This window comes from Pediculus humanus, genomic scaffold (assembly GCF_000006295.1).
Source record: "Pediculus humanus corporis 1103172108315 genomic scaffold, whole genome shotgun sequence".
NCBI classification, from domain to species: Eukaryota; Metazoa; Arthropoda; class Insecta; order Psocodea; family Pediculidae; genus Pediculus; species Pediculus humanus.
In genome coordinates, this window is record NW_002987884.1 from 312,374 (window position 1) to 335,848 (window position 23,475).

Here is a 23,475-nt window from a genome sequence, read left to right on the forward strand (position 1 = left end):
TTACTCTTGGTTTTAAATAGTTATGTATTATTTCTGTTTCTCTTCACATAAATACTTTACATTTTCCTAAATTGCGACGAAACAACTTTTTCCTAATAATATATTTGCGTTAATGGATAAGAAGTATGGAAAACCTAACCTCAAAAGGTTAAAAATTACACCTTATGTATATTTGCCCAAAAGTTACCCAAAGTGTACATATTTTGTCTTATATTTATTTTCAATTTATTACTTTAACGTTTTCTTTTACTTTTTACCAAAATAATAATTTAATTACTTTCAAATACTCCAATATAAATTATTTATCAAATTCATCATTAATTAATGATTTATGTGAAGTTATTGAAAAAAAAAACATTTGTCGAGACTTTTTCGAATTACATTCTTTAACTCATTGTGAATGTCTGATGCTTATTAATATTATCATTATTATGTCATTAATTAAAACGAATATAAACAGTGATTACTCACAAGCCAATTTGACAGTTGAAATTAAAAAAAAAAAAAAAAAAATTTTTTACTTCGAGTGAAAAGTCTATTAAAAAAAAAAAAAAAAAACAGGGAAAAAAAAGTTTAGATATTTAAGTTGTAATCCCAAAGGAATCCTCCTCCTCCTCCTCCTCCTCGTCGTTGTCGTCGTCGTTTAAAAGTATAGAAAAAGACATTGTTTTTGTTAAAAGTTTTATTAAGTTTTAAATTTATTACCAAATTTAATGTCCTGTTATAAATTTTTGTAGTTGACCATTTTTCTTTGTTTTCCCCTCTCTCATCCTCCCCTCCACTTCCTCCCTTCCTTCTTATTCGCCGATAAAAATTTATTCCTCATCATCATCATCATCATCATCATCATCATTATTATAAAAAACCTGTTAAAATCATTAAAAAAAAAATTATTTATACATCTCAGAAGACATTTTTTTTTTTTTTTCTCAACTGATGAAGACAGTTAAAAAGAAATAAATGTTTGTCTCTCTCTTTCTCTCGCTCTTTCTCCCTTTATGTCTCTCTTTCTCTCTCTCCCTCTCATCCCCTTTTTTTTTTTGAATTCTTTGTACCATGAAAGAAAATTTACTTTTATGCAAACCTATTATTTACATCAATTAAAACGTTGTCTTTTTTTTTTCTTTTTTTTTTTTTTTTTTATTGTGGGTTTTTTTTCTTTCTTTTCAAAACTCTAGACTTTTTTTTTTTAATTACATGCCATTTTTATTTATTTATTTAAAAAACAGAGTGAATAAACGTAATAACGTAATGGAAACGGCGGCCATTTTTAAAGGAGTCGTACAAAATATATTGAATAGATGGAGCGGATTAAAATTATCAGTCGAACATCAATCGGGAGGAAGGCAAAGCAAAGAGAAAGCCCTGTACTTGATTGATTACATAAACGAAGTTTTATTCACGTAAGTATTACCGGTGGTAAAACCGGAAAGGGAAGTTGGAGGAGAAGGAAGAAAAGGGATTGAAGAGCGTCCGAAATGAGAAAAGGTGTATTCAAAGGAACCTGTATTTTTTTTCCAGGAACAACAAAATAGAATGCGAAGATTTAGAAGATTTGATATCGGATTACATGGACAGCGAATTGGAAACGATTTTGGAAGATGATTCCGTTCGAGAAGTTTCCAAAGTCATACTCCAGCTATTTGATTTGTTTCAAAATGGAAAACACGACGAATTAAGACTGGAAATAAATAAATTACCACATTGCGATCTTTGGCTCGACATATCATATAATCCTCCACATCCTCCTCCTAGGAAAATTCACGATGACAGCGAAGAAAGTAGCGAAAGCGACGACGACGACGTGGACGGAAGTAAAGAAGAAGGAGGAGGAGGAGGAGGAGGAATTGATGAACCCATGGATTGCGAATGGACGGAAGTGACGTACAGGAGAAAACGATGATCTTCTGCTACTACCCACGTCACACACACACACACAAAGGTGAAAAGGAAGTCGTTGTTGATGATTACGCAGACGTTCCTTCGGGATGCTGACGTCGTGTTTGTATAAAACGTCATCAGTTATCTCCCATTCAAGTTTAAATGAAAAGTCGGCGGCGGGAGAATATGGGAAAAAAGGGAATAAAAGGAAACGTTCCCGCAAGAAAACAAAAAGTTTTAAACGAGATGATATCGTTAAAATTAATTGATTATTAAATTGTTTTTATTAATTAATAAATAATAATAATAATAGTACCTGAATTAAAAAGTGTAATTTTGTTATTTTTCCCCAAAAATTCCAGATTTGTTTTTAAAAAGGAAATTTTGGATAATTGTGGATACGAGAATGAATTAATAATAATAATAATTCCATCGAATAAGATGGTCTCAGTGAAAGGTTCGTACAAGAATTGTTGTGACGTCATAGGTTATAAAAAGACGAAATCTATCCATCAGCAGGCATGTAATATCATCACTCATATTCCCTAGGGATCGGCGGGTAGGAACAATGTGGAATAAGGGTTGAAAAAGTTGTTGATAAACATTAAGACGAATTGCCATCGTGATTATTAGTGAAAATAATAATAATAATAATTGCTACTCACGGTCGTGTGTCTGTTGAAAAACGAAGGCAAACATTTTGCGTTTTGGAAGATGACATGTCCACGCATACCTGGAATATTAACGGATATGATGATGAAAATCTCTCTCAAAAAAAAAATGTCGTTTGTTAATGAAGGAAAACAATATAAACATTATAACGATGATAATTAACATGATTATAAACAATTATTTACTAATTATATTATATATACATTTGTTAATTTATTAAAATTATTTCATAATAATGATAATCATTAACAACAACCACTACAAACAAACAACAACAATTAACACAAAAAAAAATTTTTTTTTAAACCAAAACAACAACAACAACAACAATAATAATAATTTTTGCAAGGTTAATTAAGTGAAATTTTTACTTTTTTTTATCTATTATTATTATTATTATTATTATTATTATTATTATTATTATTATTATTATGTAATAGACGTCCTAGACGCCAGAAAAAATCGAGTTTTCTTTTCGAATTCTTTACAACAACATAAAAAAGACAAGAAAAAATTTCTCACATCGTAATCATCATCGATTATTTATTTATTTTCTACATTCGCAAGGTTATGAATTTTTTCCAGGATTTGTAAACAAAAAAAACGAGTTCCTGTAGGAAGCCTTGATAGGAAAAAAAAACCGGGAATCGAAAGAAAAGGTGAGCTTTCGAAAAAGAAAAGAATATTCCAACGTATTATTATTTTTATTAAATGATTTCGTTGATGAAGAGACGGGAAATATACGAACGGTGGCGGGGGGGTGGGGGGTAAGGTAACACAAACGATTTTTTTAAACAATGAAACTTTTTAAGGACGAAATTATAAATTAAATAATAATAATAATAATAAAAAGAAAAAATTTTAAAATAATAAAACAATTAAAGGTTATCCATAGAGATAAATAGAGAAAGAGAGAGAGAGAATCAAATTTATTACGTCATAGATACCAAAGATATAATTTTCCGGCAGCCTCTCTTCGTGTAAAAGAGTTACAAGAAACCCGTGACGTCATTTCAAAAAAAAATTTTCCTGTCGTTTTCGTCATTAGTATCCAACAACCAACCAACAAACAAACAAACAAACAAATAATAAAATCAGTTTAATTTTGTTTAACAAAACAAACGTGGGACGGTAAACGATTATTATTATTATTATTATCATTTTTCCAGCGGATAAATAATGAAAACGAGTTCGAGAAACGAATCCCGATCCAGTAATTTCGCGCCCTTGTCATTATTAAAATTAAAAAAAGAGAGAGAGAGAAAGAGAGAGTTAGAAAAAGTTTTTCTTTTTTTTTGCTGGAAATTTCATTCGGTGAATGAAAAAAAGAATAATGATGATGATGTACGGGAAAATTATAAAAATAAAAAGGGAAAGAGAGAAATGATGGATAGTGTGGAAGGGAGAGACGTAAAAATGAGAGAGTGAGAGAGAGAGAGAGAGATAGAAAAATAAGAAAGAACGGGAAGTTATGAAGATATTTCACGGTGCGTAATCACAGAGATTAAAAATTAGAATATGGTTATATGGGGTGGTGTCGTCATCAATCACGCACTCATTCAATGTCACTGCCATCCCGTTGGAATAAAAAGAGAGAGAAATACCCCCCATCCTCCCTCCTCCCTCCACTATCTCTTTTCAAAAATTTTTTCTTCAGCTGCTGCTATTACCGTTCAGTCGATAAATCAAAATTTTAGTAAATTTATAAAAAAAAAAAAAAGCGAGCGTTTCAGGTACGCTACAGCGTCGTGATAACGCGCGTACTTTTTTTTTTAAAATGGAATTTCACGGATGCGACACAAAAAAAAAGTCAAGACACAAAAAGGTATAAAATTTCCGGTTCCCGTGGGATTTCAACGAATTATATAGACTTTTATTTTAAACTATAAGGACACCTAATCTCCGTAAATAAAATCAAAGGTAAACCGTAAACACTCCCTCTCTCTCCCTCCCTTCTCCCTTTCCCCCATATAAAAAAGGACGAAAGGAACGTGTAAAAAAAAAGGGTTACGAAAAGGTATCGAAAAGGAAAATTCAAAGGACTTTTTTACTCTCGTTTCGTGTTAAAAAAAAAAAAATTTTTTGTTACGATGTAATTAATCCACGGGTCGTTAATTGCTAAGGATTTAGCAATAAAGAAATTGAAGTTATTTTCCTTTGTAAGTCATAAACAGTTTTGCCAACGTTATCTTTCATCCTCTCCTCTTCCTTCCCTTACCCCACCACGTCCGTCCGTCCTGCTCCTCCTCATTTTCCCATTTTTTTTCCCCTCCCTTTTACTTCTCTTTCTCTCTTTCCTTTATTCCCGTTTGCAAAAGACAAAAAAATTATCTTATCCCACGTAATATTAGTTTTACTTTGGTTTTTTTGTCGTGGCAGAAGAATATAAAAAAAAAATTTTTTTTTATTAAATGAAAATGTTTTATGGAAAAATTCATAATCGTCATCATAGAACGTGTGTTACGCCCTTCGGCAAACAATTATTAAATTCGAAAAAAAAAAAAAAAAATTTCATTCTAATTCCACGCACTCTTCCCCCTCCCTTCCCCTTCCCTCACATTTCCATCTCTTACTCCTCCTCTCCCCTCCCCACGCAACGCAAAATTCAACCGTCTTTTAACATCGAACCAAATACTAATTATCAATAAAAAGTTTTTTTGTTTTTTTTTTAAAAAGGCGTTTCCTGCACGAAAACAAACTAACAACTAGATAACAACAACAACAACCAGTACAACAACCAGAACGACAAACGAGTACAAACGTAATTATTTGTTTGTTTTATTGTACAAAAATTAAAAAAAAAATAAAAAAAATCTTTTTTCGAATTGTTTCGAAGGGACAGAAGGATTTTGTGGACATTTTCCTTCTCCCTTCCCCTCCCTCTCCCCATCATAAATTTTCGATCTAATTCCACGTATTCTTCTTACACTTTTTCGAGTTTTTTTTTTTAATAAATTCGTCACGTCCAAATTTAAAAAAAAAGGGAAGTTAATTAAAAAAAAAAAAAAATCTCGACGAGAAGGTTTTTCTTTCTCCAGGCGATTTAAATATAAAAAACAAACAAACAAAAATTACGACACACAGACAAACAACAAACGATCGTGGGTAGGAGGAGGAGGGGGAGGGAGGAAATATATTTCCACGACGTTTTAATAAACTTTAGAATATTAAAAAAAAATTTAAATAACAGATTTATTAGTAATTCGTGTAATATGAATGACTAATTAATGGCTGGTTTTGGAATAATTTTAAATTATTACCTTGTTCCACGTTACGTTGTTCGTCTATTTCAATTATTATTATTATTATTATTATTATTATTATTATTATTATTATTATACAAAAAAATTTCATCGGAAATTATTGACGATCCTTCGATCGGATTTTTAAAAAAATATGAATTATGAGTATTTAATATAAATTGTGACGTCTTCATCGAGATTTATAACCAAACCGATATCGACCGGTATAATTGAGATATTATTGGTAACCGGAATATATAATAATAATAATAATAACTTTTTTTTCCTACTCTTTCCTGTAAGTAAAACCATATACAATACCAACATCTCTATTATTATTATTATTAATATTTTCTTCTTCTTCTTCTTCTTCTACTTTTTCGTGAGAGTTGTTCCACTTTAATTTTATACTCTCCCCCTCCCCGCTCCTCCCATTTGCTTTATTTACGCAAATAAATTATTTAATAAATGCACGTGTTGTGTTTCTTTTACCCACCACCGATACCGCCACCGTCGTTTTATTATTATTATTTTACTTAACGTGATGGTGATGGTGGTGGTGGCTCGTTTGCCATTTTCCTGAAGGAATCGTTTAAAAAAAGGAATTTTTTACATAAGGAAAATTGATAACACACGCACACACACACGTGTGATAGAGAAATGGGAAGGGATAGGGTAGGGGAGGAAAGGGGGAAGGGTTTTTGAGTAATGTTGGAACTTCCAGTCGGTTCGCGTACAAAAAAAATTTTCTTTTTTTTCTTTTATTTTCGGCAGGGAAAAACTTTAGCGTGATAATAATAATTTATCGTTATCAATCAGGTGTAAGAACTGATAAGAAGAAAAAGCAGAAGAAGAACGACTGGAACGGTAGAGGAGGGAGGTGGAAAGGGATACCTATGGATAAAAAATTTTAGGGAAAATTATTTATTATTTATTTTTTTATTTTCTTCCTCTCCAAAATCAAACGTTCGTTTCGGAAAATTTTTTTTTACAAAGCGTGACCTTGAAAATGGAAAACATAAATACTACTCTCTTATCAATTGGTGATAACAACGAATCACGCATATAAACCGGTTTAAATACGTTCACGAAAAAAAAAGAGACTCATGAGGGAAAAATAAAAAAAAAGAAAACGAAATTTTCTTTTTTTTTTTTGTGTTCCAGAATTTTCTACGCGCGTTTTCGAAACCGGAATTTTTTTTTTTTTTATTTAAACACCTGATGAATGAAATATTTAACACCTGGAAAATTTTTTTAGGTAAAAAGAATATAGTTCGTGGGTAAAATTTTCCAAAAAAAAAAAAAAAAAAAAAAACAATCTCACGGTCGGTTGTGCATAACCGCCGATAATATTTGTTTGTTATTTTTTCCAAAAAAATAAATTCCAGAAATTTTCATGCACACACACACGCGCACACTTATACCCTTATTAAATTAATAATCTATATACCATATTTCAATCGATATAATTGGACCCCCTACAGGATAATAAAGATATTATAAAATAAATCAAATTCTGTCACAAATATAAGTTAATGTTTAACTCTCGTGTTTATCTCCCTCTCCCCCTCTCTCTCTTTCTCTCTTTCTCTCTCTTACTTGCATCCATCGAAAAATAACGAAAAACTGGAATTATCTCAAAGAATTTTTTTCGTTGTGTGCAATATCACGGTTCTTTTTTCGTTTTTCTGTTTTCTTCTTCTTCTTCTACGTCATGAAGCTTCCTACCCATCATTATCATCATCATCATCATCATTCACCCCTCGTGTGTGGTTTTTGCTCCTTAATAAATTTTTTTTATTTTCAACTCGGATTGCAAATTTTTTTTTTTTTTTTTTTACCCAAACATTTTTATTTCTCCAGGCGGTTTAAAAAGAAACAATTAGCGAAGGTCGTAAGGAATTCATGTGCGTGTGTGTGAGTGCGCGTGTGCCCTGCACTCAGGTCACTGACATTTTTTTTTTTTTTCAAAAGTTGTTTTTTTTTGTTGTGCTGGAGAAGAAAATTTTGAATTAACCCGTGAAAGAGAGAAGATGGTTTCTTCTTTCTCTCTCTCTTTTTTTTCGTCGTGCTGAACGTCGGACGGTTCGTCGGTATTATTTCCGCCTTTGGCTTATTTATTATATTAACTATCGAGTATTATTAATAATAATAATGATAATGATAATAGTAAAAAAAAAAAATTACGCCGCGTAATTTCGTTCGTGCGAAATTGAAAAAAAAATTTTTTTCCCCTCTGTCGGTTTGAACATCTATAAAAAATTCTCCAGGTTGTTTTTTCCAGCGAGTTTTTCCATTCGTAAACATTATTTACAATTTTGGAACGTTACAAAAAAATACAATTCATTCTTTAACGAATAAACCGCCATTTTTTTTTTTTAAATTTAAAATTTAAAATAAAAGAATGAAAAAAAAAAAATTTTTTTTTTTATTTATTGTCGTTGCACACATGAAAGAATTCACCTGTTCTCTCTCTCTCCCCCCCCTTCTCTCTTTCTCTCTTTATGTGTAAACGTCCAACTGTCATTCAAAAAAAAAAAAAAATTTCCCGAACCCTAATAATAATAATAATGAAAATGAAAATGATTAAAGGGTGAGAGTCCGTTTATAAAGCTTCTGTTGTTTTAACGGTCAATTGCATTTTCAGGGCCATCGTGTATGATAATTGGGTGAAACCGTGAGAAATTATTATTATCATTATCATCATCCTTTCTATTTTTTTTTTTTTTTTTTAATAATAATAATATTAATATTAATTTTTTTGTGAATTTTTATAACATGTATAAATGACGCATGAGATTTTTTTTAAATCTACCGTTTTTGAATTTTATTTTCATAGAGTAAATAAACGAAAGAAAGCCGGTGGCAGAAGGAAAGGTTTGATATAACGTTACCATTTCGCTCGCTTTTTTAAACGAATTTAATTTTCTCTCTCTTTCTCTCTTTGTCTCTGTGTGTGTGTTTCTTTCTCTCTCTTTCTCTGTGTGTGTAGTTTCCTTCTTTCTGTCTCTCTGGGTGTGTATGTTTCTTTCTATCTCTCTCCTTCTTTTTGCTTCTCTTTCTGTCACAGTGTGTGTATGTGTTGGTCTGTCTTTTTGTCTCGATAAATCGTTGTATAAATGTGTGTGTGTCTGTGAGTGTCGTTGTCTCTATCCCTGTGTGTGTGTGTGTCTCTCTCTCTCTCTCTTTGTGTATGTGTGCGTGTGTCGTTGTTTCTGTTTCTGTGTGTGCCTCTCTCTCTCTCCCTGTCTCTGTGTATGTGTGAGTGTGTGTCTGCATCTTCCTCTCTCTATCTGTGTATGTACTTATGTCTCGCTCTCTCTCTTTCTGCCTCTGTATATGTGTGTGTGCGTGTTTCTCTCTATCTTCCTGCTTCTCTATGCATGTGTGTATGTGTGTCTTACTTTCTTACTCTCTCTCCGACTCTCTTCCTCTAAGCTAAAAAAAAACGTAAAAATTTCCTTCACGATGACGTCACGAATAAAAAATATTTAAATTTAAAACATACAAAATTCCATCATCACCTACGCTTGTCGTCATCGTTTAAAACAACCGAAAAAAAAAAAAACAAGAAAAACCGTTTAAATTTTCGTTGTTGTTGTACCTTTTAAAAAGAAAATCCGTTACGATTCGTACAAAAAAGAGAGAGAGAGAGTGTGAGAGAATAAATGCGAGGGAGGAAGAAGAAACGATATTAAAACCACGAAAGAAACCTATTTAAAAGAATATACACCTGTAAGAATTTTTCAACCGTTTTTTTAAACTATTCCCGCCATATGTTACCTTTTCGACAAAATGATTATAATTGACGGGGTTTTAGAAACGCGTTCTCGCGCACACACACACCCTCATACACGTCATTTAAATATTTGTTTCTTTTTTTATTTTTTTACGTTATTTTATCGAAATGAAAAAAAAAAACAAAAAAAAGTTTTAAAATACTCGGACTCGATAATACCAACAGAACAAACAAAATTTTATTTTGGTTTGAGGTTCCTCTTGAAAGACTTTTATCATCGAGGGTGATGAAAACAATGAAGGGATGACCAAAAAAAAAAAAAAAAGCGTCTTTCCTGCAATTAGGTCATTTCCAGGTTTCTCAATCATCATCATCATCATCATCATCTTTTCTTCCCCTTTTTTTATTTTTAATTAAAAACTTAAACAACAAAAGATATTAACAGGAAATTACAAAAAAAAAAATTCTGTTAAAAAAATTTCAAAAAAAAGGCGGGAAGAATTTTTAATAAGTTCTATATATAAACCGGAAATACATTTTTCCAAGTTTCATTTTAAACGATGACGTCAAAAAATTTTTATATATATATCACAAGAACCGGATGCGATAGAAAAAAAATAAAACGTGGAAGCTTCTGTAGCGTCGTTACGATGTGTTATGGGGGGAGGGGGAGGGGAAGGGGAAGGAAGGAATAAAAAACAACAACAAACGACAAAAAAAAAAAAAAAACGTAAAAAATCACCGGATGCTCGGAAAAAAAAACTAAATAAAGAAAATTAACTGGTTTTTATATTTTTAAGATAGAGCAGGTGTAGGGAGTGAAAAGACTGGCAGAATCACCCAAGAGGAACATTTCTTGCAAGATGGACTTCCTGGACGCCGTCACGGTTGATTTCGATAAAACTCAACCCCCTACCCCTACCCCCACCTAAGAACGAACAAACAAAAAAAACTCAAACGCACAAACACACACTCACACTCACAAAAATTCTCCTTCCACGTTTTAGCTTTTCCCAAAAAAAATAAAAAAGTTTTCACTTTTTTTTTTTTTTTTGTCAATTAACAAACGATTCGACCGTAAAATAATAATAATAATAATTTCAAAAAAAAAAAAGAAATGAAAATATCGCGTTAGACAAAAAAAAAAAAAAAAAAATGTAAACGTGGAACTAGATAAAATTCAAAAAGATTTCCGATTTCTTTTCATAAAAAAAAAAAAAAAACTTTTTTAAAACGGTTCAGATGCCAACCATAACGAATGCAACAGACGAATTAAAAATCTGTTTTAATTTCAATGTGGAAAGTAAATTTTTTTAGTTTGGTTCAATCACCTTCGCCATTTTCTTTTTTTCTACGACGCCATTTTTAAAAAAAAAAAAATTTTCGATGTCGATGATAAAATTACGTTAATGAAATATAATTTACGTGAAAGTTTTCTTTCTTTCTCTCTTTCCTTTTTTTTTTTTTTTTCATAAGTGGTTAAATATGTTAAAAGATTAGAGAAGATGAAGAAGAAAAAAAAAGACGTGGAAGAAGAAAAAATAATTTCGACGTTCGTCATTTAGCTACAAAAACTACAACCATGAATTTTATAAAAAAAAAGTTGGCGGCCCTCAACAGACAAAACCCCACAAAAAAAAAAAAAAAATTAACGAAAGCAATTAAAATAAAACAATGATTAATAACAATAATAATAATAATAATAATAATAGTACCTGAAATACCTGATTATTAAATTTCATTAATAAAAAAAAAAAAAAAAAACGACAACAGACGTACCATGACGATGATGATGATAAAAAAAAAAAACTTTTTCGTTACCATCATCATCTTTACAGACAAAGGAAATTCGTATAACTAATAAGATTTTCCTTTTATTTTTCTTTCTCCCCCCTCTTTTCTCTATTCTTCCCAACCCCCTTCCGACCTCCGCACAACCTCGCGAAAATTTTTAAAATGAATGAAAAGGATTTAAAAAAAAAGAATAAACAAAAAAAAAAGAGGAAGTCGATGCGGCCATGACCGGTAGAGAAAATTTTTTTTGTTTTTTTTTTGAAAACAATGGAAAAATCTAAAACAATAATGTTTTCATAGGTGGCGGTGGCGGTGATGATGGTGGTGGGGGGTGGCGGTGGTGGTGGTGCAAGAGAGATTTTAAAATCTTTTTCTTCTTCTTCTTCTTCTTTTTTTTCTTCTTCCACTAATTTTCCATCCTCCTCTTTCTCCCTTTTTTTTTTTTTTTTTAAAATTTTCCACGGTCCGTGGAAAAATAACAAATGAATATTATCATTATTATCATTATCATTATCATTATTATTATTATGCAACGAAAAATGTTGTTGTTGTTGTTGTTAACTAATGAAAAATAATTCACCCCCCTTTTTTCCGTAATTAAAAAAAAAAAGAAAAAAAGGTTCACACAAATTTTTACGGACGTAGTGCCTGAGTGAGCGTGTGGGGATGTGCGTGTGGATGTGCGTGCGTGTATGCGTCGTCGTTATACATAATAAAATTTATTTAAATATATATATAAATATATATAAAAGATATGTGTGTGTGTGTATGTGCAGCTTCCGGGGTGCGGAAAAACTAATTTCAATATTTATGAATTATATATATATGTGGGAATTGCATTCCGTGGACGTGGGGGATGAGGGGGTGGGGGGGTAAACAATTTTAAAATTCAAATTTTTGTTTCGGACGGTGACCACGAATATCAGGTGCCTCCCTACAAAAAAAACCACCACCAGAAGCAGTAGAAAAAAAAAGGACACACAGATACCATCATACTCCGGATAAAATTTTTTTTTTTTTTTTTGACCGGGTTTCCTTTTTTTTTGTGACCCTTTCAACCTTTCTTCCTTTCGAATCCTTTTTCCTCCTCATCATCATCATTATTATTATTATTAATTCGAACAAACGATTGTTGTTGTTGTTGTTGCATTTTTCTTTTGTTTTATTATAAATAAAAGAGATCGAGAGGGGGTAAATGAATGTAAGGAAAGAACGCGATGTAATTTTTTCGTTTTAGTTTTTTGAATTTCCCGCCAAAAATTTAAAAAATTTTTCTTTTTATTTTTTCGCGCCATTTCATGATGATAATTTATATTTTTTTTTTTTTTTACGTGAACCGTGACGCGTCGCGTCGTGGCATGTGTGCTTAAATTATTCAAGGGTAGAAAAAGGGATTATTATTCACTCGAGTATGACTTTTTCTTTTCTTCTTTTCTTTTTATTCACCCCAAAAAAAAATTTTACCCTCCTCACCTGCAATTCTTTATTCGTTTTCTGATAATTAAAAAAAAAAAAAAGAAAAGAAAACCCATCGGATGAGATGTTAATAATAATAATAATAATATTCGTACACATTTGGTGGTGGTTGTTGTTGTTCTTAATTGACGTTCAACGTAGCGTTAAAAGAAAAACTTAACGAGGTACGTACGCGACAGTAGGAGGAGAAGGAGGAAAAAAAGTGGCAGGTGCGAAAAAAATTGTTGACGTGGCGACAGAAATTTTAAGACAGAGAGAAAGAGAGAGAAAAAAAAGGAAAATTTTTATAGTTTTTTCAAAATTTAAAGTTTTAAAATTCGTTATTTTTCCGATACCTTTCGTTACTTCCACGTCACCGTCATCACCGCCAACATCACCGCCACCGCCACCACCGCCGCCTCTTACTCGCCTCGTAATTAAAAAAAATTTTCCATTAAGTAATTAAAAAAAAAGAAAAAAATTAATTTTATTTTTAAATTTAAGTCAAAAAAAAAAAAAGAAAACCTTGAAAGGATTTTCCGGTTTCCAATTATCGATACCGCCTAATTACTCAGCAAAAATTTTCATTCTGAAATTTTTTTGGTTGTTTTCCATTGACAAAAACAATTTGTCCTCTTGCGGTTTTTTATGATACCATTTTTTAAATAAATGACGTCTGACGTGGAATTAGATTACATTAAACGTTTTCTTTCTTTCCCCCCCTTCCCCTCTCGCCTCATTCTCTCATTTGATTTCACATATTTCAGGAGTTATTTTTTAACTGCCGACATAAATTTTTTTGTAAAACATCCGCCATTTTTAAATCATTCGAAACAATAGAAAAAAGATAAAAAAAAAAAAAAATTAAAATTTCGATAGTCTCTCTCTCTCTCTCTCCTTTTTTTTGAGTTTTATTACAAAAACAACAACAACAACAACAAAAAACCAAACAAACAATGGAATAATAGTTTTTTTTATTTTTATATACGAACAATGGATTCACCAATAATAATGATAATGATAATAATAATAAATGATAAGAACGACGGGAGGTGACGATTTATTGGCAACGTCGCAAAACGAATGCCATCTTAATTATTAATTTTCGTTTCCCCGCCATTTTAACGGTTTTTTCAAAATGGCGGAGAAAACGTTTTTTAAAAAATCTCTCAATTTTTTATTGGTACGGATCGATAACGTCGACATAACAATAAAAAAAGAGGAAACGATACGTCAGAATGAATGAAAAAGTATAGGAAGAGAGAGAGAGAGAGAAAGAGAGAGAGAATATACTCTCACTGGAGAAGGAGTCGTCCCGAATCCAAAATACATAAAAAAAATTTTTTTTTTTTTTTTCAAAGCGGAAGGGCCGTGATCATCCGACAAACACACACATCTCTCTCTCTCTCTCTCTCTCTCACTCGCATCATACACGCACACTCATACACAATCCTGCATTAGTGTACATATATAAAAAGGTAAGGGAATTCATCCAGGCATGGTTCCTCATCATGATTTTCCTCTCTCTCTCTCTCTCTCTCTTTATATATAGTGAATGAGACTGCAGAGTTTCCAGAACCCTCTCGAAATCAAATCACGGTTGGCCGATTTTTATTTTTTTATTTTTTTTTATTTATTATTATTATCATTTATTTAAATGTAGGTGGAGGTGCCCACTCTGTTTTACTCTCTCTCTCTCTCTCTCTCTCTCTGAGTCATTCATATTCGTTCATTCATTTTCAAAGATTGAAATTATCATTATTATTATTATTATAACATCAGTTTTAAGAGAATTATATATATATATTTTTTTATAGGGCGCGTTCTGTAATTAACCTGAAAGTATCGTCTGCATTATTACGTGGAATTAGACTCTTTTCGGTTCGTTCGTCGCACGATATACAAAAAAAAAAAAAAAAAACGTGCGTGTGCGCGTATGTCGAAACGTACGAACTCGACGATTTTGCTTCGGAAAAAAATTGAACCCGAAAAATGGAATATTTCATAGAGTAATAAATGAATTCGTCATCTGCTGACACGATCGATCGTACGAAAAAAATCGCATCGTAACATTTGCAAATTTTTTATCGAAAATCGCAAACCGAATAAATCGATGGTTAGTTACTATGACACGTTTAAACGAATTTATTTACTCTATGACTTTAATAAATTTTTTCCAAAACGGTTTTGTTCATTTGTTTAGAAAACCTTAATTCAAAGAGTGCGTGCAATCGGAGCGTATTAAAAAATTTCTTATTTTTTTTTTTTTTTGTTCGTACTGGAATGCAACAACGGAGATGAATAATAATAATAATAATAATAATAATAATAAAACGCATCCCCGGTATTTTTATACCCGAGTTACTACAACGAAAACGTTATGATGATGATGATGATGATACCCAACAGTCAGTCGAAGTGTATTTACTTACTCGACCAAATCTGCGATCGGATTTTTGACTCATGACGCCCTTGAGGTCATGCTGCAGTGAGGAGGCCATCATGCTTTGTTTGCGGATTCACGCTATATACTCTATTGACCAGGCATAAGTTTGACGTCATAATTCTTACGTATTTTTTACTTTTTTTTCGTGAGGTTGCCCCTCACGATTTGCCGTGTCGATGATGATGTGCGGTAACATTTTAACCGTCGTACCTTTTTCACAAAACCTTTTGTCATCTCATTTTTGTTACCCTTCGTACGGCACACGTTTACCCCTTCGAATCCCAACCAACAGAATTCTTTTTAAAAAGTTTTCTTCGGTAACAACCAACAACAACAACAACAATGTAATAAAAATTAACAATAATTTAAGGTTTCTTTTAATTTTTTTTTTAGGATAGTAATAATTTGACATCCGGGAGAGAGAGAGAGAGATAGAGAGAGACTAATGTGGTCATCGGTCTAAAATTACACGTGCCTTAATGAATGAAATAAAAAAAAAAAAAAAAAAGAAAAAAGAAGAAGAAGAAGTAAAAAAGTATGAATTAACAAGATGTTGATGATAATGCGAGGCACGCTGCATGGAAGATTGAGGAATTACGGATCGGTTGGAATTCTCTGGAGTGAAACCGGCGGACTCCGAAAGCCCTCAAGAGTGTCGGGGCAGCACGCGGAACACAAGACTACGGTACTTGTGAAACCATTAATATTCAAGAACAAGAGGAAAAGAAAAAAAAATAATAATAATAATAATAATTTCGCAGCATGGAAAAACTTTATATATTAAACGAAATATATTAAAATTTCCAGAAAGGACCAGGCGTATGTCTGTCTGTCTGTTTCCATGATTTCCATGATTTTCGACTGGAGAACAAAAAAAAAAAAAATTTTCCTCCAAAAGTATATCTCGGGGATACCATATTCAAACGCACTATCACTCAACCGAAATTATTTTTACACACACGCACGCGCCCGCGTAAATCGACCTGTTGCTTTGATTTTTCTTTTTAAATAACAGCCTGTTGCCTATGTTTTGACGTCATCATTATTATTATTATTATTATTTCAAACAGTTGACTGGGATTGATAGTTTTTCTAAATCGCGACCTTAAACATCATTTCTCCCTCCTCTTTCATACTCCCTTCTTCGACGACCACCCTAACGTAAACGATCACGTTAAGGAAGACCCTTCCCCTCCCCCCTCCCCGTTTTATTTGTACGGAAAATTATATTCGCATCTGTTGAAATTTTCCAATTTTACGTTTAATCAATTTTCATTGTTGTCGTGTTTTCCGACCCGCATATCGATTTATCATAATCGCCATTTTTTGTCAGACCTCTCACCATCATCACCATCACCATCACCATCACCATCGCAATCGCCATCACCATCACCGTCACCGTCACCGTCACCATCGCCATCGCCATCGCCATCGTCATCGTCATCGTCATCACCATCCTCACTATCACCTGCTAGACTTTTCTTTTCTTTTTTGCCAATTATTATCTCTTGTAAATACAAAATCATTTAAAAATGTTGTTGGTGTCGTCGACGTCGTCGTCGTCGATGCAACAACAACAACAACAACAACAACCAATCAACAGAAGATATTTTCTCACCTGTATAATAATCAGGGATATTTTGAAAAGAATTAAAAAATCATTCGGCCACATCTCTCTCGCACCTGTAAATAACGATAATCTTCACGCATATATATGTCGGAGTAGAAAAGACGTGGCAGTAGCGACGGTGGTGGAGGGCAAGCGACGGAACGAAAGTTTTATTTGTTCTTATCATAAAAAAAAATTTTTTTTTTTTTTTACTGGTTATCATGTTTCATTTAATATATATTTTTCATTAGGCGTTTTATGTTTCCCCAACCTCCACCCCCCCGCCTTCGGATCGGTGATGAATCTTTTATCCGTCCTTCTCTCTCTCTCTCTCACACACTACCTGTTATGAATCAAAATTATTAAATTAATTCATGAAAATGCGCAATTTTTTATAAAAAGAAAAAAAATTTAAGAAATGAAATTTTTAGTAATTAAGCCACGACTGTTATGGCTCGTGGCATTGTTTAGTTCGTTGTTGCTTGATTCTTTCATGGTTGGCAGAAACAATCATCGGACCAAGACAACTTTTGTATCCGGCCTTCTTCTTCTTCATCATCATCATCATCATCATCTTCATTATTATTATTATTTTATGAGTAAGAAGAGTCGGTAGAATTGTTAATAATAACGACAACAGCAACACGTTTGTCTTCTTTTAAAACATCCCGAATACTTCCATAATAATATACCTGACGTGTGCTACCATCTTTTTTCTGACGTGACGTCACGAAAGACGAAACCGACAACTCCTGCACCTGCTTATTCAAAATTTTTCTTTTTTGTTAACATTTTTGGATGAGTGATCCAAAATCGGTTTTGAAGCGTTTGCGGTTTATTATTATTATTATTATTTTACTTTTCCCCACATCGAAACATTTTTATTCTTTTCGTCATTCCACGGAATCGAAGGAAGGGAGAGAGAGAGAGAGAGGGGAAACAACATGTGACGAAGTGAAAACGAAAATTTAGTATCGTAAAATCCTACGTTATGTTTGTCACCGGTGCCGATACTACCCCGATGTCAGTGCTACCCCGATATCAGTGCTACCAACAACAAAAAAAATTTTTTATAAACGTTTTTTCTATTAATTACACCAGAAGACAAAATAACTCAAATTTATCGCTACTGCTACTGCTACCGGTTTTATTATTTTGCGGTTTCGGCCGTTATTTTTCCAACCGTGAGAGAGAGAGAGAGAGGGTCTTTAACTTATTCCTAATTATTTACAGACTGTAATTATTATTATTATTATTAAAATTTCGTGTAATTAACGAGAAACGAAAGAATTTTATTAAATTAATTGGTGATCGTTCAGAAAAAAAAAAAATGATTAATTTTTCAAATCCGACAAAAAAAAAGGATACAAGATGGAAAAGGTTGAAGAGAGAGAGAGAGAGAGAGAGAGAGAGAGAGAGAGAGAATGACATTCGAATAGTTTTAATTTAATCACAACCGGAAGAAACCGACGCGAAAAAAAAATCAAATTTGAAACCGCAAAAAAGACTTATAGAAAATGTTAATTACTTTAATTATCGTTTCAATTTTTTTCCCTCTCTCCGTTTGTTTGTTTGTTTGTTTGTTTGTACGAATGATAATAATAATAATAAAACCCTCGAGCGATGTGTCGTCAACAAAAATTTAAATTTTTTTTCCAATCGTTCATTTTCCAAATCGTCGATTCGTTATTACGCTTAATGCGTCACGCGAAAAATCGCGAGTAAAAATTCAAAATGGCCGCCGTATTAACACGATTTTCTTGTTATTATATCGCTGTCGGAATGTCGACATTATTAAATATTATTACCTAATTAACAAAAAAAAAAAAAAAAACCCACCACCACCAAGGCTAATAAATTTAAAAAAAAAAAAAAAAAAAAAATGAAAATGACGCAATTTTTTTTACAATGACAATCAAATTAAATATAACCTTAAGAAAAATTTTTTTTTTTTTGGTCTGATTAAAAAAAGAGAGAGAGAGAGAGAGAAAGATTTGAGGTTTTCCAACAAACAATTCCAGGATCCGCGTTAAACAATAAAAATAAATAATAATAATAAATATTTCAATTATCATCATCATAATCTAAAAAAGAGAGAAAAAAATGTTTAAGACTAAGACAAATACAGACAAACTAATCCTCGACTACTTAAAAAATCGGGGTGTGTTACCCACACACACACACACACACACACACAAACACATTTGTTATCATTATGCGAAACAAACAAACAAACAAACAAACAAACTGTTTTTAAATATTAAATATTTTTCTAAATAACTTTAGGATTTGTCTTGTAAACGTTTTGTGAATGACGTTAATACCTTTGTAAGGTGATTAATAATAATAATAAACAACTTAATCGATCGACGTAAAACGGGTACCACCACCACCTAATCGGGTTGTTGGGTTGTTGGTACTACTCAACAGCTTCTTCCTTGGTCATCAACTATCAATTTTCTACATTTATGTAATCCTATAGTTTTTTTTAATATTTGACAATAAAATTAAATCTCTCAGATTTTATTTCCTCTTCTTCTTCTCCTTTTCCATCTTCATCTTCTTCTCTATCTTCTTCTTCTTCTATGTCGTTTTCTTCTTCTTGATCTTCTTCTTCTTCTATGTCGTTTTCTTCTTCTTGATCTTCTTCTTCTTCTATGTCGTTTTCTTCTTCTTGATCTTCTTCTTCTTCTATGTCGTTTTCTTCTTCTTGATCTTCTTCTTCTCCATATTCTTCTTCTTCTTCTATGTCGTTTTCTTCTTCTTGATCTTCTTCTTCTCCATATTCTTCTTCTTCTTCTTTTTTTCCACCTTCTTCTTTTTCTCCATATTTTTTTTCTACTTCTTCTTCATCTTCCTGTCCTCCTTCTCCTTCTTCTTTTTCTTCTTCTTTTGAATGAATTTTTCGTTTGACAAAATAGGAAGAATTCTTTACAAATAATATCGCATTCGAATCGCGAAAAAACACGAAATGTGACGGGGCGGAAGAAGAGAGAGAGGGGGAAAGAAGCAGAAGGAGAAAAAGAAGAAGAAGAAGAAGGAGAAGGAAAAGAAGAAGATGGAGAAGAAGCAGATGAAATAATTATAGAGAAGGAATAACCAATAAGAAAGGCCAAAATTCGAATAGAATAGAAATAGAAAATTTTTAACACACAAAAAAATTATTTACGTCCTCCTATTGTTGTTTGTTCGTTCGTTTGTTTGTTTGTTTGTTTGTTTGTCTAACGACAAATTTTTATTCGTTTTCTCTATTTTTTACGTAATCGAAAAAAAAAACAAATGACGACGTTTTCTATACAAAACGTGACGTAAAAATTTAAATGTTCGATTTTATTGCTTGTGATGATGATGATGATGATGATAATAATGTTAAAATCTTTCGTGAATTTTAGAGGGAGGGAGGTGGAAGGGAGAGAGAAGGAGGAGAAAAGAGGGGAGGGAATTTAATATTCGCAAATGATTTTAAACAAGAAAAAAAAGACAAAAACGTAAAAATGATAGTCGGGAAAAAGAAAAAAAATTAACGACGCAAAATGAAATAATAATAATAATATTAATAATGATGATAATAATGATGATGATGATGATGATGATAATCAAAATATGGCATTTTTAGGCGTGTCCGTTTTTTTTTTTCGAAAAACGTTTCCTCGATGGTTTGAAAAAAAAAAAAATTTCACGCCCATTCGACGATTTGTTTCATCCACGACGTCCAAATTTAAAAAAAAAAAAAAAATTCTGTCGTCTGCTGTTAGAAAATGGCGGATTTTAAAAAATGTTTTCCTTTTTTTTTTTTTACACGAAAAATAAATTATATATAAAAAATTAAAAAAACAAAACCAATGCGACGACAAATAATTAAAAAAATTCTAATCCCACGTTTTTTTTACCTCACAAATTATTAGGAATATTTTATTTAATCGTTATATACTATACTAATTCCACTTCGGAAGATTCGAGTTTTTCTGTTTACACGACAATAAATTAAAAATTTTTTTTTTTTTAACCCTTATAACAAAACCATTTCTTATTTTTTCCTGACTAAGGTATCTAGGCCAAAATTTTTTTTATCGAATTATTTTAAATAATAATAATAATAATAATAATAATAATAATAATAATAATAATAATTTATTATCATTTATTTGTTCATAGGTTGATTGAATCAATGTCATTAAAAAAAAAAAAAAAAATTGTTTGTAACCTTGTCCCTATTCGAAATTTTCTCTCTTTGTTTACTTCGTTTCAAGGTTTTTATTAATTTTTCTTTTTTTTTTTTTGCACAACGAATCTAAAAATAAAATATTTCTAAACTCCAGTTCTCCAGTTTTTCCAGGTAAATCCCCCCCCACGACCGCCATCACCCCTCCCCGCCTTCGGACTTCATTTAAAAACGATACGTTGTGAAATAAATAAAAAATTTTATGGAAAATTTTCGAATGTTGGATTCGAATGATGTTGTTGTGGTTGTTGTTGTTGTTGTTGTTGCTCTACAAGACGATCGCTCCGATATAATTAATCTTATGCGAGGATTAATTCTAATTACACGTTACGGTTAACGTGTTGTTGAGGAAATGTAGAAAGCAGGAGCGGCGTTATGGATGTTGATTTCAGGACGTGTCAAAAGGTAAAATTGCGACATTACTTAAAGGCCGACTCTATTTTTTAAATCTTTTCTTTCTTTCTTTTCTACTTAACTCGTTTGTTTGTTTGTATAACGAAAAAAATAAAATAAAAAAAAAAAATCTTACGAAAAATAATTTTTTTTTCATGTATGTATCTTCCGCCATTTTGATGAGTTTTCGTAAAACTTTAATTGAAAGGACTGCCTGCTATCTTATTTAAAAAAAGAATCTTCTGCCACGACAAAACGGGTAAAAAAAATTAAAAACAACCGCGTGAAAAAATTCGAAATACAAAAATAATCGAATTGACAAAAATTTTATTTGATGAATGAATCCGCCGCCATTTTGAAATAATTTGTTTTTTTTTTTATACGGCGTCGGGTGGCGGTGTCGGCGGCGTCGGCGGCGATGACGATGTGAGAAAATAATAAATAACGTGTCAGCAACCACCGCAAAGTGTGAAAATTACATAAACGACTACTTGTTACCTCTCTCAGGTACCTTCCCCTTCAGTTTTCAAAATCAATCAATTCGGGTAAGTGTGCCGTGATGAATGATGACGTAGTGAAAAAACGGAGGGGAGGGAGATGGGAGAGAGAGAGGGGGAGAGAATGTCATTTGAAATGTTTTTACGTCATCAACTCTCCATATTTTCTCTTTCGGTTCTAGAAAAAAAACAATAACAAACTCCTACAACGATAAAATCTCTCACCACAAATTGATCAATTTCATTCAAAACGAACGACAAACAACAACAACAACAACAACAACAATCATTCAATGATGGAATTTTCATTGAATAAACGCAACCAGACGTACGCACGCACGTTCAATAAAAGAATCAATAAGTACCTGTAAATTTCTAGCTACCTGATTACGTAAAAAAAAAAAAAATATAAAAACGTGAATAAAACAAAATGATGATGATGATGATGATGATGATTTCCTTTCTTTCCCTCTCACCTTCCAGCATCCATACCTATTTCATGTAAAAAGGTGCAAATATACCTGTTTTCGAACTATTTTTTATTTTATACAACAAGAAAAGGTCAATAAAATGAATTGAAATAAGGTTTACGAGGGTCAAAAAAAAATTGATGATGATGATGATGATTAGTATGTGGTTTGTCTGGGGGGCATCAGACACCTTTTTTGCGGTTTATCTCGAATTATTTTCATCACCTAAACGTGTTTTTTCCTTTCTTTCCTTCTTTCTTTCTTTCTCCCACCCCCCACCCCCTCGCCCCCCATTTTAGATTTATTTATTTATTTATAATTTTTTGAGAAAAAAGTGTTGCCAACTTTAAAACAAAACGATTACGTTTACGCCCGCGTGTGAAGTCTCAATCGAGATTCGCGTGAGATATCGTCAACCAAAAAGAGAAAAAAAGAAATTAACGGAACGTGGTTGTAATTTATCTAATCCCACGATAAAAATTCATTAAATATTATTAACTTTTTCTCCGCTTTTTTTTTTGCTTTTTACATTTTCATCTCATTTTTTTTTTTAAACAAAAAAAATCATTTCGACCGTGGAATTAGAAGGCAAAAAACAAAAAACCGCTTTCGACGTCACATTCAATTAACTAAATTTTTTTTTTTGTATAAAAATAAAAGAAGAAGAAAAACTTTCTTTAAAATAATTATTTTTTTTTGTTATTAAATGACATTTTTTTTTTGTAAAAAAATATTCTAGAACATTCTATTTGATGTTTAAAGAAATTTAAGGAACCGTAAATTATGCCACCGACTTTTACAGAATTAAACCATCGTGATTTAAGAAAGTAAAAGATGTGAAAATTTTTACGATTTAAATCCAAGTAAATTAACATTTAACAATTTTCATAAATACGACAAACGACAACGAAAAATGAAAAACAATAAACAATCAAACAAACAAACAAACAACTGAATTTTACTAAGAAAAATTTGCGGTTAAATTTCTTCTTCTTTTTTATTACCTAATAATGATGATGATGGCGGCGGCATTTCAATTATTATTATTTTCCACC

At 31.7% G+C, this 23,475-nt stretch overlaps 1 protein-coding gene across 1 annotated transcript; it reads left to right on the forward strand.

Annotated features, from left to right (window-relative positions):
• Positions 1–1,251: 1,251 nt before the first annotated feature.
• Phum_PHUM596290 (pre-rRNA-processing protein TSR2, putative) lies at positions 1,252–1,903 on the forward strand (the record flags this gene model as incomplete). Its single annotated transcript, XM_002432596.1, has 2 exons — positions 1,252–1,403; positions 1,522–1,903. The coding sequence occupies 2 exons, from the start codon at positions 1,252–1,254 to the stop codon at positions 1,901–1,903; spliced, it is 534 nt and encodes a 177-aa protein (XP_002432641.1).
• Between the last annotated feature and the right edge of the window lie 21,572 nt (positions 1,904–23,475).